This window comes from Oncorhynchus nerka, linkage group LG23 (assembly GCF_034236695.1).
Source record: "Oncorhynchus nerka isolate Pitt River linkage group LG23, Oner_Uvic_2.0, whole genome shotgun sequence".
NCBI lineage: Eukaryota > Metazoa > Chordata > Actinopteri > Salmoniformes > Salmonidae > Oncorhynchus > Oncorhynchus nerka.
In genome coordinates, this window is record NC_088418.1 from 58,033,960 (window position 1) to 58,050,408 (window position 16,449).

The 16,449-nt window shown below is 42.8% G+C and overlaps 1 protein-coding gene across 11 annotated transcripts in view; it reads right to left on the minus strand.

Moving 5' to 3' along the window:
* LOC115107114 (basic helix-loop-helix ARNT-like protein 2) overlaps positions 1–15,838 on the minus strand; it is a 30,517-nt gene extending 14,679 nt beyond the window's left edge. The window contains exons 1-11 of one of the 11 annotated variants that reach the window (XM_029630520.2): positions 14,952–15,837; positions 14,547–14,647; positions 8,156–8,462; positions 8,011–8,049; positions 7,843–7,884; positions 7,019–7,176; positions 6,637–6,725; positions 5,868–5,960; positions 4,983–5,100; positions 4,487–4,651; positions 4,056–4,287 (exon numbers count right to left, since the gene is read on the minus strand). In XM_029630520.2, the coding sequence (XP_029486380.2) occupies positions 4,056–4,287; positions 4,487–4,651; positions 4,983–5,100; positions 5,868–5,960; positions 6,637–6,725; positions 7,019–7,176; positions 7,843–7,884; positions 8,011–8,049; positions 8,156–8,462; positions 14,547–14,643 (1,340 nt within the window). In that variant the 5' untranslated portion in view covers positions 14,644–14,647; positions 14,952–15,837. Of the gene's footprint in view, positions 1–4,055; positions 4,288–4,486; positions 4,652–4,982; positions 5,101–5,867; positions 5,961–6,636; positions 6,726–7,018; positions 7,177–7,842; positions 7,885–8,010; positions 8,050–8,155; positions 8,463–14,546 lie in introns of all 11 variants that reach the window. The other 10 variants (XM_065008353.1, XM_029630514.2, XM_029630518.2 and 7 more) reach the window with 10 other exon arrangements.
* Between the last annotated feature and the right edge of the window lie 611 nt (positions 15,839–16,449).

Genomic DNA, 16,449 nt, shown 5'->3' on the forward strand with positions numbered 1-16,449 from the left:
AGCATCATGTTGTGGGGGTGCTTTTCTGCAGGAGGGACTGGTGCACGTGGATATATTGAAGCAACATCTCAAGACATCAGTCAGGAAGTTAAAGCTTGGTCGCAAATGGGTCTTCCAAATGGACAATGGCCACAAGCATACTTCCAAAGTTGTGGAAAAATGGCTTAAGGACAACAAAGTCAAGGTCTTGGAGTGGCCATCACAAAGCCCTGACCTCAATCCCATAGAACATTTGTGGGCAGAACTGAAAAGGCGTGTGCGAGCAAGGAAGCCTACAAACCTGACTCAGTTACACTTGCTCTGTCAGGAGGAATGGGCCAAAATTCACCCAACTTATTGTGTGAAGCTTGTGCAAGGCCACCTGAAACATTTGACCCAAGCTAACCAATTTAAAAGGCAATGCTACCAAATACTAATTGAGTGTATGTAAACTTCTGACCCACTGAGAATGTGATGAAAGAAATAAAAGCTGAAATAAATCATTCTCTACTATTATTCTGACATTTCACATTCTTAAAAGAAAGTGGTGATCCTAACTGACCTGTCACACCCTGACCTTAGAGATCCTTTATTCTCTATTTTGGGTTAGGTCGGGGTGTGACTAGGGTGGGAATTCTAGTTTTGTTATTTCTATGTTGGCCTGGTATGGTTCCCAATCAGAGGCAGCTGTCTATTGTTGTCTCTGATTGGGGATCATGTTTAGGCAGCCTTTTCCCACCTGTTTGTTGTGGGATCTTGTTTTTGTATTGTTGCCTTGAGCACGACAAAGTTGTACATTAGTTTATTTTCTCATTATTGTTTTTTGTGCCGGTTCTCATAATAAAAGATGATGAACCCAAACCACGCTGCATTTTGGTCCGATGTTTACAACGACGTTCGTGACAGAAGATCCCACCACCCACGGACCAAGCAGCGTGCCCAGGAGGAGCAGGGATCCTGGCCTGGGAGGAAAGCCAGTAGTGGAGGACATCCTGGACTTGGGACGAAATAATGGCAGGAGACAAAAGCCTGCCATGGAAGCAGGCGGAAGCAGCGAAGGAGGGACAGCGACGACACTGGGGTACGTGGCCACGACGTAGGTCCAAGCAGCAGCCTCCAAACATTTTTTAGGGTGGGGGTACACGGGGTGGTCGTCGACGCTGAGGGGTGAGTCAGAGACCATGGAGGAAGCGATGGAGAGATTGAGAGAAAATGAACGGAGGGGTGAGATAGAGACCTTCGAGGAGTGGTTGGCGAAATGTGAAGAGAATGAAGCGGAAGAGCTGTTGGTTTGGCTGGAGAGGCAAGACAGTCGCCTTGAGGTGCATGTTAGCCGTGCAACCTGTGTCAGCTCCCCGTATTTCAAATCAAATTTATTTATATAGCCCTTCGTACATCAGCTGATATCTCAAAGTGCTGTACAGAAACCCAGCCTAAAACCCCAAACAGCAAGCAATGCAGGTGTAGAAGCACGGTGGCTAGGAAAAATTCCCTAGAAAGGCCAAAACCTAGGAAGAAACCTAGAGAGGAACCAGGCTATGTGGGGTGGCCAGTCCTCTTCTGGCTGCGCCGGGTGGAGATTATAACAGAACATGGCCAAGATGTTCAAATATTCATAAATTACCAGCATGGTCGAATAATAATAAGGCAGAACAGTTGAAACTGGAGCAGCAGCACGGCCAGGTGGACTGGGGACAGCAAGGAGTCATCATGTCAGGTAGTCCTGGGGCATGGTCCTAGGGCTCAGGTCCTCCGAGAGAGAGAAAGAAAGAGAGAAGGAGAGAATTTGTCCTGAGGAGCGTGTCATCTGTCCGGTATCATCTGTGCCGGCTCCACACACCAGGTCTCCAAGTCGCCTCCACAGCCCAGTACGTCCTGTGCCAGCTCTCCACACTTGCTTTGAGGAGCGTGTTATCGTTCCGGTACAATGTGTGCCGGTTCTATGCACTGTGTCTCCAGTGCGCCTCCACAGCCCGGTACGTCCTGTGCCAGCTCCCCGTGCTAAGGTTGTCATCTGTCCAGGACACGTTGTGCCAGCTCTACGTTCCAGACCTATAGTGTGCCTTCACAGCCCAGTATGTCCTGTGCCGGCTCCGCGCACCAGGCCTCCTGTGCGTCTCCCCAGCCCGGTACGTCCTGTGCTGGCTCCACGCTCTAGGCTTCCTGTGCGTCTCCCCAGGCCGGTACTTCCTGTGCCGGCTCCACGCACCCGGCCTCCAGTGAGTCTCCCCAGCCCGGTACGCCCTGCGCCAGCTCCACGCTCCAGGCCTCCTGCGTGTCTCCCCAGCCTGGTACGCCGTGTCAGCTCCACGCAACAGACCTCCAGCGACGGTCTGCAGTCCGGAGCCTCCAGTGACGGCTCCATGGCCCGGGGCCTCCAGTGATGATCCATGGCCCGGAGCCTCCAGTGATGATCCATGGCCCGGAGCCTCCAGTGATGATCCATGGCACGAAGCCTCCAGTGATGATCCATGGCCGAAGCCTCTAGTGATGATCCATGACTCGGAGCCTCCAGTGATGATCCATGGCCCGAAGCCTCCAGTGATGATCCATGGCCCGGAGCCTCCAGTGAGGGTTCCTAGTCCAGAGCCTCCTGCGAGGGTTCCCAGTCCAGAGCCTAGTTTTGTTATTTCTATGTTGGCCTGGTATGGTTCCCAATCAGAGGCAGCGGTCTATCGTTGTCTCTGATTGGGGATCATATTTAGGCAGCCTTTTCCCACCTGTTTGTTGTGGGATCTTGTTTTTGTATTGTTGCCTTTGAGCACGACAAAGCTGCACGTTAGTTTCTTTGCTCTTTATTGTTTTTTGTGCCGGTTCCCATAATAAAAGATGATGAACCCAAACAACGCTGCATTTTGGTCCGATGCTTACAACGACGTTCGTGACATGACCTAAGACAGGGAATTTTTACTAGGATTAAATGTCAGGAATTGTGAAACTAAGTTTAAATGTAGTTGGCTAAGGTGTATGTAAACTTCCGACTTCAACTGTAAATCAAACAGGACTGACGCCTTCAATGCACTCTCTGCTGTTGGTCAGAAGATCTCACCACCAGTGTTACATTTTAGGACAGCCTGGGTCACAATAACAAATCCACATATGTGAAAGGGCTCCTGTTGTGAAATGGAGCTGCCTATTTGACAATTGATAAGTTAGAAGGTCTTTATCTTGACATGCTTACTATATAAAAAATTATATTTCCAACACAATGTTCCAAGTAAACATTTTTCTATTTATAATCTGTATTTCAAACCAACAGTATTAGTATTGTACTGTTGCCATCTCTTGAAATAATCAGTACAGTCATCTCTTCAAGGGCTATATTGTCTCATTTGGAATGCATTCAGACCAGTTGCTGGAAAACTTGGGGTAACCCCATTACACTTACAGCCACTGTGGTATGGGTAGGGGGTGCCATGGCAAACCCTATCCAAGATGACTGCCTGCCAGGCCTGCCTTAACCAACGTCATTGCTTTTCTCTTTATTTGTTTCTTTCTTTCGCTGTTAATACAAGCACAGGTTGGGTTACCCAGGGTATAACTGTAATGTTAACCAAGGCCAATTTAATTTAGCCTTGGTTAACATTACAGTATGTATCAAAACATACTCAACTCAGCTGAAAGAGAATCTGAACAAAACTCTGAGAACAATACTCTATGAAAGTTACCAGGAAGTGACTGCCCCTCAGCCTTGTAGTTTTTAAAAACTTTTGTAGGCTTTTTGAATGGTCTTCAATGGGCAAAAACGTAGTGCAATGGTCTTAAGTGCAAAAACTCAGTAAAAACAAATAACTGTATATACTGTATATATTACGGATTTGATTATATAATCGGTAAGCCTGTTCAAAAGATTAGCGGACTTGATCCAGAAGTAAATCGAAAGGGGCGGTTACTTTCACAGGGTATAGATTCAGTTTTATATTCCTCCCAGTGTTTTTCACCACGTGAAGGCTATGCTCACAATGCCCCCTTATGAACAGTATTGGTTCAAAATTATGCCAACACTTGCCAAGAATATTTAATAATGAGCGAAAATCGCAAAAAGGTTTGAGGAGGGGATAAGAGGCACAACTTACTGTTGGTCTACGAAGATGAACTTGCCGTCAATTGCAAAGCGAGTGACAAACTGGGTGGGTTTGACCTTGACCTCTCGTTGGGGCTGACAGGCATTGATAGGGTGAACGCGGCACACAGCAACCAGGCAGGACAGATGGGAGGACTCGTTATCGTCGCTCTCAGCATCCAGCTGGGTGGAGGGCCAACTCCGCATGTAACCAGTGCAATGGACAGTGCAGTATCGTTGAGACTCTACAGGGGGAGACAGTGTACATAAAACTTGTGTTTACACTTAACCCCTACATGCAATTCCAATCAAGGCCCTATCAGGTCTAACCTCAGTGAGGTGGAATCAAGAAAAATAAATTGTACTTCTGGGTTGATGACCACCACGTTTCGCTCTGTTCTTACGATGTATTTAGTGAAAGTCCTTTCTGCATGGCTCTCTCACCCTTTTTCTTGGAGCTGCTGGCCTGGATGGTTTTGTCTTCTGTCTTCATAACTGTTCTGCTGTGCTTCATGCGGCAGAAGAAGGAGCGCCGTGCCCCTGTACACAGTTGAACTGCTCCCACAGGAAGCTCCTGCACCTCTAACCCTGCTAAAGAACCGGGAGAGCCTATGATCCAACAACATCATATTATATTTACAATATTAAAAAACACATTGAAGACATAATATAAAAAGTATGAATCTGTGACCTCAATAGAGACCGAGGGCAAAGTGGAAACCAGTAAAGCAACAACAAACAGAACCCAGGCTCTCTGCTCTTTCCCCTGTGCTAATAGAACCGAGATAAAAGCTGCAACTTTCTTTAAAGTAATACCGTTATAGTGGTGACATAGCTTTAACTGAATCTCAACAAGACACAAACAAATCAAAACACAGAGAGAAATAGATATGAAAATCCCAGCAACAGATACATTTAAATAAAGTCTTTGCAGACTTACTTTTGGCATCTATGAGCCGTTCACGAGGGTATAATCCTGAGGCTGACAGCTGCTCTTTCACTTTACTAATGTCCTTCGGGTGGACATAATCAAAAAGACTCTGTCCAATTAGTTCCAACTGTAAACAAAAACAGCACTTTAATTATCAGAACCAAACTATTCATCTGAGAACCTGGAACCAAATCTTGTGTGAGCTAGCTAGCTAGCCAACTATACTTCTGAACTAGGGGAAACAAATGATTCAGATCCCCACTTCAGAACCACCTCAACTTTCTGGTTAAACCTCCGGTCTCCACTTCAAGCATCATCTCCACAATATAAAGCATGAAACAGATTCAGGTACAACTTTACTATAGTACAGAAATTCTAAGGTATTAAAAGGGAATTTCAGTATTTTACATTTTGATGTTAGATAGTTCCTCACCATGTAAGTAGTCTATGGGCCAGGAGAATATATAATCCATGGTTCAGTTTTCTTTAGACAGCCACTACAAACGTCAGCTAACTTTAGCCATCACTAGCTAACAATCAATGAGAGTGGTAGGGGCATGGGGTGCCTGTTACAAATGGCCAAAGAAAACCAAACCATGGAACTAAATGAATGGTATAGCACTGTTAAGTAATGGACTTTTCCTAAAGTTGTCATTGAGAGTATTTAAGTGGATAACAGATAGGATTGAGTGATGGGGACATCGTTGGAATCCACCTCAATAATTAGCTCAATTTAGAATTAAGTAGCAAATTAAGACTGCCAGACCTGCTTATTGTATATTATAAACTGGGTGGGTCGAGCCCTGAAAGCTGATTGGCTGAAAGCCATGGTATATCAGACCGTATACCACACCCGCTCGGGCTTTATTGCTTAAGTATAACCAGTTCACTGACCCGACTGTAGTTGAGGAACTTGGAGACGGATTCTGAGGTAAAGAGGATCTTCCCCCTGTCACAACTCACCACGAACAGGAACCCATCTGCAGCCTGGGGAAATGAGACACGGCACAACCTCAATATATTTCATTCTGGGTCCATGAAAACACTGACACTGCTACAGTGTATAAACCATCCGTGTGTATCCACTCTCTCTGTTTACTCTAAAATGGCCGACTCTGTGTGACAAACATGCACACTTGTGGGAGATCAGAGCTGGCAAAGGTTATACAACAGAACACTCCAAGCGAGCGGAAAGAACTGGCTATTTCTATATGATTTAATTCTACATAGAATTGAGCGGTTGACACATCCTGTTCTAATTAGGGATTTTCCAGAGTAAAGTTAGTTAGTAACTGAATGGAAAAATACCAGAGGGTATACTGTGTTACTGTCCAAAAAATTAAGTGTATACTTAATGCCCACCACGCTCTCATAACTTTGGATAAAATGCAGCACTTTGAAAATAAAAACCACACAATTGTAGATTTCACCTCATCATTGTAATCTGAATGGAATAACCCTAGGTCACTATATTATTGGTTAATATTATATTTCCCATATCAATACCAAAATGATCAGCTATTTTTGGAGCCTAGAAGACTCAACACACAAAAATTGTAAATTGACACACCACATAATCCTGTCCCACTGTTGTGACTGCTGCCACAATACCAAATGGGATTGATCTTGGTTGATTGGAGAAAGAGATTGAATGGCGGCCTACCGTGAGCACCAGGTGCTTGAGATCATCCTGAGGCAGAAATGAAGGCTTGCGTTTGTAGTTAACATCAGTAAAGGAACTGCTGGCACCTGCTGACGAGACGAACACAGCACTGAGCTGTTGTCTGTATTGTACCTGTCTCTTAGGAGCTTGACATTTCTATCATAAATTGAGTTACAAATATATAGAAATATTAAATCTATATTATCAGCAATGAACCAAGCTATTTGTGCACAGCTGTGTATTTTGCCACCACAATGTGTCCTAGGCTGTTACTGCATTAGTATAGCTTCATGAGACCTACCTTAAAGAGATGTGTGGTGCTGCACAGATTGCCTGGTGTGATACTGTATTGTAGGGGCAGTTTTGGGATGATGAGGCCTACCTTTCAGGGCTTTCAGATGCTGTACAGCCATTCGCAGAACCGTGAGTTTGTCAAGCTTTTTGGCCATGGGGTTCCAGGAGGGGATCATGGCTGACAGCTCGTCAATAAGGGTGTTCATTTTGTCCCTTCGCCGCTTTTCAATTTGGCTGTGTGGCTCCCTGTGAGTGAGGGCACAAATACACTTATTTGTCTCTCTCACACACTTAAGTATACAGGTGTCTTATGGGTTGCTATCAAGTCAGCATGATATCATTTATAAAAGCAACAACACATGAAAGGGTGTGTGTTATTTTTATTATTGGCTTTACGTTGATGTGGTTACTCGCATCGTACCAGCTTCAGTATTAGTATTACTAATACTGTAGTATTATGTCATGTAATATTAAAGTATCCTCCTGTTTGTTAAAGCAAGTTCAGTCAAAAATGGGATTTTCCTGTGTTTTATATATATTTCCACAACATGATGTTGGAATAATACTGTGAAATGTATGATAATACCCTTTTAGTGTAAGAGTTGTTTGAAATGACATCCTGAAATTTCAGCCAGTTTTGGTGGGATGGAGTTTTGGCCTGCCTGGTGAATCTGCCAAACTGCTCGTTTTCAGTTTTCCCCTGGACCACTCTCAGACAGTCCTAGCGAAATTTTTGCTCGAGAAACTGTTCTTGCTAAGAAGCTATTTGTGTTTCTTTTTGACCATGTTGATTGAAAACAGTCAAAGTAAGGTACTTAATTGTTACCCAGATGTGATTTGATTTTTAAATGGCTGCATTGGCCTTTAACTCCCTATCAATATACCAAATTAATATGTATGCCAGGCTCTTACCTGAACCATTTTATTTTCACCTGTTGATCATCGTCTTCCGATCTGAATTGGAATGGGAAATAGTTATGATTATTTAAAATGATTCATTTCAGCACTTGGCCTGGCTCTGAGAGATCTTGCCAAGATTATTGCTGAAATAAAATTCATTGCTAAAGAATCTTCAATTACCTGCTCTGTTGCGCCTCTATTTGAGCATCACCATTTTCCCTGCAAGACATGGAGAACACAACATATAAGACCACCGGGTATGAGACAAACATAAGAATATTATTTTTATGCTGCTTAGTGAAAGGTGAGGTCTCTCTGCTCTTACCTGTTATCTAGATCCCCCTTCCGTTTCCTAGACAGCTCTTGGATTGGCATGGCTCCTGCCTTGTGGGGGGTTATGACATCAGGCATGGCTCCTGCCTTGTGGGGGGTTATGACATCAGGCAAGGATCCTGCCAGGTGGGGGGTTATGACATCAGGCATGGCTCCTGCCAGGTGGGGGGTTATGACATCAGGCATGGCTCCTGCCAGGTGGGGGGTTATGACATCAGGCATGGCTCCTGCCAGGTGGGGCGTTATGACGTAAGGCCGAGAAACAGGAAGGCTATTGGTTTCTCCTAACTGCAAGGGTCCTAAACCACAGGCACAAGAACCATACAAAACTGACACATTAGCTTTGATTTCTCATCATTTGTAATTCACCTACGGTCAAATCGGTGCATTATTGTAGCACTGACACTATTACGGAGGCCTAGAGACAAAATGGGTTGGTGTTTTGTTTCATTCCCCAGATTTTATATTTGCCAATGTTGAAAACCTCCATGAAGAACAATCACATATCCCCGATAATCAACTGAACCCCTCAACTGAGGACTGAGAAAATAAAATAACGAATGAATGCAGTTACTTGCTTTCCCCAGAAGATGGCCCAAATACCAACTCAATGGATGTTGACCTCAAGCATCCCATACAACGTTCCAACCATGTGTATCACTCACTACAAGCTGCCTGGGAGTGTGCAAAATATTGTGTAAAAAGTTTCAAAATAAAAATAATTTTAAACCGTCTTATAAATATAAATGTTCTTGTGTTGATCAGTCACATGATACCCGTGTATGCACTAACTAACATCCACTTGAGAGGACTGTAAATAAACTCTCAATTGTAAGCCCATTGACAAATGTTCCTCAGTGTAAATTAAGTTTTAAGTTCAGCTAACTGGAAATGGCCTTACATCTTGTAACTGATCATCTTGAAAGCCATAAACCTGGCAGGTGAGTTGAATGAACTCTCCAACCTAAATCTGCCGACCAGACACCAACCACTGGCAGACATTTTCTCCCGGCTGTCGTGCAGCACGTGATGAGTACCATAAGAGGGCGTCTAATCACTGGCTTTATCCCAGTTTTCCCCCAGCATGTGTTTGACGTGATAGTTTCTGCTATCGCCTTACCTCACTGCTTATATAATACTGTAACATTGACCTACTTCACGCACGACTCCCCATTCTACTTTAAGCGGTGACATTTTATTTGAAATATTGTTTAAAAGGTGGAAGATGTTTTGGGATTCTAATGCTTCTAATGTAACAAATGTTTAGAAATAATGGTTAATGAACTAGGCTATATCTAGGATTTTGGGGGTAATTTCTGGCATTGAGGTGGAATGACGAAACTATTCCAGCCCTGCCTTCTCTCTTCCTTTTCCTGCATGCATCTCACGAAGCATGAGAAACTGTAGTAGCATAAAAGCAAAACAAGTGGAAATATTCCACAGGTAGAGAGATGGTAGTGGAACTACCGTAATTTTTATAATTCTGTAGTTGTATCATCATGTAGGGATAATCTTCATTTAGTTATTTTTCAATTTTCATGAAAATAGTTAAGGCAAATCTGACTACGTTTGTTGCCCAATCAAGTAGAAACATTGTGGCTTTTGGATGTTTGACAAAGACAGTGAGTAGCTCAGGGTTGAGGTAAATTTAGAATGCTTTGATACATTAACATTTATTAACTGAAAATTGATATAAATTAGAATATCATACATTTCATAAAATCCAACACAATTGTAAAGGGAAGAGTGGAGATCCCTATTTTGCAGTAACTAACTAAAGGGGAAGACAAATGTCATATCAAATACAATTAGGTAGTTATGTGGGGAAATGGTTGTGCTACACATTCATTTGGTTGACCTACTTCGGATCAAAGTTCATCAAGGAACCAGAGAAACCCCTGGTAAATACGCAGCAGTCATTTCCTGGCTAGGCCAGCCTCTCTCCATGTCATATCAAATCAAATCAAATGTTATTTGTCACATACACATGGTTAGCAGATGTTAATGCGAGTGTAGCGAAATGCTTGTGCTTCTAGTTCCGACAATGCAGTAATAACCAACGAGTAATCTAGCTAACAATTCCAAAACTACTACCTTATACACACAAGTGTAAAGGGATAAAGAATATGTACATAAAGATACATGAATGAGTGATGGTACAGAGCGGCATAGGCAAGATGCAGTAGGTATCGAGTACAGTATTTACATATGAGATGAGTATGTAAACAAAGTGGCATAGTTTAAAGTGGCTAGTGATACATGTATTACATAAAGATGCAGTAGATGATATAGAGTACAGTATATACATATGAGATAAATAATGTAGGGTATGTAAACATTATATTAAGTAGCATTGTTTAAAGTGGCTAGTGATATATTTTACATCAATTCCCATTATTAAAGTGGCTGGAGTTGAGTCAGTGTGTTGGCAGCATCCACTCAATGTTAGTGGTGGCTGTTTAACAGTCTGATGGCCTTGAGATAGAAGCTGTTTTTCAGTCTCTCTGTCCCAGCTTTGATGCACCTGTACTGACCTCGCCTTCTGGATGATAGCGGGGTGAACAGGCAGTGGCTCGGGTGGTTGTTGTCCTTGATGATCTTTATGGCCTTCCTGTGACATCGGGTGGTGTAGGTGTCCTGGAGGGCAGGTAGTTTGCCCCCGGTGATGCGTTGTGCAGACCTCACTACCCTCTGGAGAGCCTTACGGTTGTGGGCGGAGCAGTTGCCGTACCAGGCGGTGATACAGCCCGTCAGGATGCTCTCGATTGTGCATCTGTAGACGTTTGTGAGTGCTTTTGGTGACAAGCCAAATTTCTTCAGCCTCCTGAGGTTGAAGAGGCGCTGCTGCGCCTTCTTCACGATGCTGTCTGTGTGGGTGGACCAATTCAGTTTGTCTGTGATGTGTACGCCGAGGAACTTAAAACTTGCTACCCTCTCCACTACTGTTCCATCGATGTGAATAGGGGGGTGTTCCCTCTGCTGTTTCCTGAAGTCCACAATCATCTCCTTAGTTTTGTTGACGTTGAGTGTGAGGTTATTTTCCTGACACCACACTCCAAGGGCCCTCACCTCCTCCCTGTAGGCCGTCTTGTCTTTGTTGGTAATCAAGCCTACCACTGTTGTCGTCCGCAAACTTGATGATTGAGTTGGAGGCGTGCGTGGCCACGCAGTCGTGGGTGAACAGGGAGTACAGGAGAGGGCTCAGAACGCATCCTTGTGGGGCCCCTGCTGTTGTGCCTTTGAACAAGACAGTTAACCCTTATATGCTCAGTGTGCTTCAAACCCTTTAGGGTGTATGTGTCTTAGGGGGATTGGGATACAAGCAGAAACTAATTTCTGTTCACTGAAATAAACATTTACAGTGTTCTTCTTAAATGTTGATCCAGTTCTTGTCGCTAATACGAGATGCAGAGGGAAACACAAACTCACTGACAACTGGGAACCAGACATCAACAAGTTCCCTGGTTGTGCAGGACATGAGTGGGTGGTGCAGAAACCAGGTAAATTGAATCACCTTGAATGATACACTAAATTACACCTGGCTTCCTAAGAGATGACTGTATAGCAAGTGAGGCTTGTGTGACGGAGTGAGAAGCCTCTGCATTGGAGCTTGATAATGCCGCTAAACCTTCCATGGATGATGCTCTCTCCTGGCTGGATAAACGTGGCGAGGATCGCACTACTCCATTGGACCAAGTCTTCAGCTGATGATGAAAACCCTGGCAGTCACAGCCCATATAAATGAATGGCCCCTCAAAAGGACTCTCCCTCAGATGAGCTTCCTGTGGCTGGTGCCTCATAATAAACCTCCCCTATTCCTCACTACTCACCTGCCACTCTCACATAAGAACTCGCTCTCACACAAGAACCCCAGTGTGTTGATAGGGTCATTGGTACAACTAGAACATTCATGTCTAAAAGTTGATTAGACAGCACAGCAGTATGATGTTATGACAGTATATAGTTATTGCAGTATGAAGTTATAGCAGTATCTAGTTAAGACAGTATGACGTTATGGCAGTATCTAGTTAAAGCAGTATGACATTCTGGCAGTATCTAGTTAAGGCAGTATATAGTTAAAGCAGTATTGGTGAGTATCCGAGTTCAGATTCCCTATTATATTCACTGAAAAAAACACATGTAGTTTATCACCTGATAAGCTAGTAATTAGTATAAGTACCCCTTTTTACATTACACACATCTTTCTCCATTCAAATTCTATATTATACTTGTAGGAAATCGTAGACACCCGATAAGCTAGTTATTAGTGTCCAGGTTTACATTATGCACTTTATTCTCATCTCCCCATCATAACCTCTCATGGAAAAAGGGAGGTTCCAGTGAAGTTGTCCTGCAAACGTCTTCATCAATCTTACATGTAAAAGCCTAGAATTAATTATTGGTTAATCATTCATTTATTTAACTAGGCAAGTCAGTTAAGAACAAATTCTTATTTTCAATAACAGCCTAGGAACAGTGGTTTAACTGAGCAGAACAGCAGATTTGTACTGTCAGCTTGGGGATTCGATCTTGCAACCTTTCGGTTACTAGTCCAACGTTCTAACCACTAGGCTACCTGCCTCCCTGGAAAATTATGGCTAATCATACCTCCTTGTGTTTGCACATTTTCTGTCAGAGGAATGTTAGCTTTACACTTCCATTCATTTAAGGAAGATTATTTTCAGATAAATAAAAACAGTTCCAATCCTTTGGCCGTCTTTTAAGCCAACAAAAGAAAGGCAACTCTACACCTGTCACACTGGCCAATCTGACAAGTTCACCTGAGGACAGCCATACCCCTTTCACTCCCACAGGAATCGCCCCACCCCCACAACAACCTCTGCATTGGTTTTGAATAATACTAGGGGCAAGACAAAACGGCAATATCATGTTGGACACCTGCATACATGAGATGAGGTACAATACTAAGAAAGAGGGCTGACAGTAGAATACATTTTGTTTATTCAATATACAAAACAGAGGGAATACATCTTGTAATGGAGGAATCTATGCTATTCAGGTGAAGTACAGTTGACTGTTGGCAATACGGTTTTAACAATTGGTTGCCTAACAGAGTGCTATGTAATACATTATTTCCTCTGTCCAGTCTATTTATCCGTTCCTGTGTAACGTTTGTCATCCTAGAACACCTTTAGGTCTGGTACTACTTTAAGTTCAATAATTATTAAAGTCAGGAATAAATAAATATTGTTACAGTAATTGGTTGATAAGCCTACAACACTATTAAGAATTGTCAACCTATGTCCAGAGCAAGACTGTCAGTACAAGGATAATGTTGTTATTGAAAAAGGAAAGTCACACCATATTTGCTTATTGTGCCCCTTTGTATTTCATATTGTTAACGTGAAACTATAGTCCTATATAAACCAACTCAGGACATGTTATTGGGGTATGATGGTAATGCATAAAGACTAGAGGCAAGATAAAAACAATCCCAAGTGTTGCAGCGATTGACCTACAGTTTACCTCTTATATAAGAGTCCAAACGCACACGTGCAGCTTGCGTTGAATAGTTATATCAAGTTATGGGCTCTGGTATATTACAAAATAACTGAACACAGGCCTATATAGCCTAAACAAATTACATATTGGCCAAAGCGCAGCTAGCCTACTTGATGTAGCATATAGGCTCAATTAAAATGTGCCGGGCAGGCCTATACATTTTTTACAAATGTTTTATGCTGAAAATATATATTATTTTCAAAGGAGCGACATGAGTGACCATATTCAATTACATTCATAACATGTACATTATTGGATGTTATGGACAAATTACAGAGTGGGAAATTGTTATTAAACATGCATGCAGCATATTAGTCTAGTTTGCACGTTCGGGAACGAACAATAATTGTTTTGGGCTGCTTTCTAATAATTCCACCCACCCACCTTGAGAATTGTGAAACTTTTTCATAACTCACTTATTGAAAATATTCTTTAACATTTGACCATGCATCGCCAGAATCACAATGCGGTCATGGAGATCAAGTTACGAACATGTGGCAATGCATCAGAATGCTTTAAGACATGGGAAATTCTCGTCACCAAAAATACAAATTTGCCGCGATACATTGAAATTCTACAACTATGAAAACATGTAGGCTAGGATATGACTTTAGGCTACCCAAACACATATATAAAACATAATTTAGGCTATACGTGCGACTGAACAGCATATGGTGCAAACTTAATCCAAGCATACATTTCGTGATTGGTGCCATTTTATTTGATTAACAGGCTAACCGACATAGATTATTAGTCTAGGCAAAATTACCAAAGGCATGAACAGATCTATTTTACACAAGGTTTACCATAAATACAATTCCACCATGCACATATTCTAATAAAATCACGCCAACTCCTACCTGCGAAATTACATGGTAAAATGCCACAAATATGTTCAAAATTATTAAACTTCCACAGGCGCGTCCTAGGACTTCTTCGAGTGTGCGTTTGCTCCATTGATCTACATTTTGGGGGAGAACCAAAATTGTTTTTCAAAGCGAAAAACATGGAAACAGCTCCCCTAAATCCCACCCGGCGTATAGCATCGACTACAATAAACTATTATCACCTCATAATCAAGAGAACTCACACGTGGTGCTTTCAAGACAACTCGGAAAGATCAGAACCTCCAAGTGAAAATGTGCGTACGGTTTTTGCGTAGAGTTTCCTATTGGTTGATTCTGATCCTTTTCATCCTGGAGCTCAGTTTACGAGTTTCCGAGTTCGAGTTGTCTTGAACGCGGTACAAATAGGTGTACCGGTACCTGATCGTTTGTCTGCGGTCCCGTCATTGCCGCCGGCGGCTAAATTCTCTACGGACATGGTTGGATCCGGTCAGCAGCAGCCCGGCGCCGCAGAACATGAGGAAGTGGTAGTGTAGCCCAAATGTGGTATAAGTAGCCTACTGTAGGAGATGGTGAGAAGAGGCGGGGGATTGTTGTATAAATGTACTTTATTTTTTCCTCCCCTCTCTCTGTACTAATGAGGGGTGGGGGTAGACATACAAACGTAGACCTACACGTGCAAGGATAAAGTAGCCTCCTGGGTAATGAGGACACAACTCCAGGAAAACGCGGAAGAGGTCAATCTGTCTTCTCCTCTATCACCAGTCACCACGACACTCGCATTCATTCACTCAAACCACCCGTGAAGGGGACACTGTTCCTTGCATTCACACGCAATCGTTTCGTGGGCCATAGTCTAGCCCAGAGCAAGTAGGACAACCATTCATGAAATACCAAGATTTCCCTTTCATTGCAATTGTAAAGAGTATTCTGCATGAGTCCATTATCAATAGGCTCATATTTCAGCCTGATTTAACGTTCATTTTATCCTCTAAAATGATAGGCTAAAGTGTCATTTTGCATGTATTTGAGGGAAAAGTGATGGTCTATATAGGCTACTACACAGGCTCCCTATAATTGAACGGTTTCGTGTTGTGAGTGAGAACACTGCTTTCTCGGGTAAATATCCGTGTCCAACCTGAAAAATTACCATATATAAGTAAACTCATTCGAGTGGTCTTTTTTCCCCCTCTTTCGAACATATTTGTCTCTCACCTGTTGTTATTCGAGACCTCTGCACGATACTTTTTGTAAGTGGTAAGTATGCACGTGCCAAACAAGAATCGCGTTGACCTAAATATTGTTGCGTTATACAACCATATATATAACCGTCACGTGTAGCAGCTGTCTCCTAAACCCGTCTGAAGCCCGGGGGTGTAATCATTCGTTCAAACAGTTGCATTCCGTCTTGCAACTAAACAAGTTTCTATTGGACAAATTAAGGCAAGTCACTCCACGTTCGTTCCGTTTGCTTCTGTTTAAGAAACGGTTTGCAACTGAATCGGCGGAATTGAATACAGCAAGTCGACAGCGAAAGTAAACGTGCGTCCCAGAGCACTTTACAGCCCCACATACAACGTTATATAAATGTGTGTAGAAAAAAATAAAATTGTATAGGTTAGTCTTAAGCGTCATGGATTGAGGACATTTACAACGAGTTGCCTTTTACGCATGACCATTTGTCACTGTGATATCTTAATTGTCACGACACTGCGAAAAAATACATTGCACCACGACTTTGCCTCCATGTATTTACGCTACCATCTAGCCTACAAAACATTGTCATTAAGTCTGTAAAATAGGCTGTGTTTTGGCAAAACGTCTTGCCTTGGCTAATAATAGGCTTATGCATCTGAGTGACAATAGGTGAATCCAATCATAGGCTACAACCGTGAGACAGGATTTATTATTGTGTAGC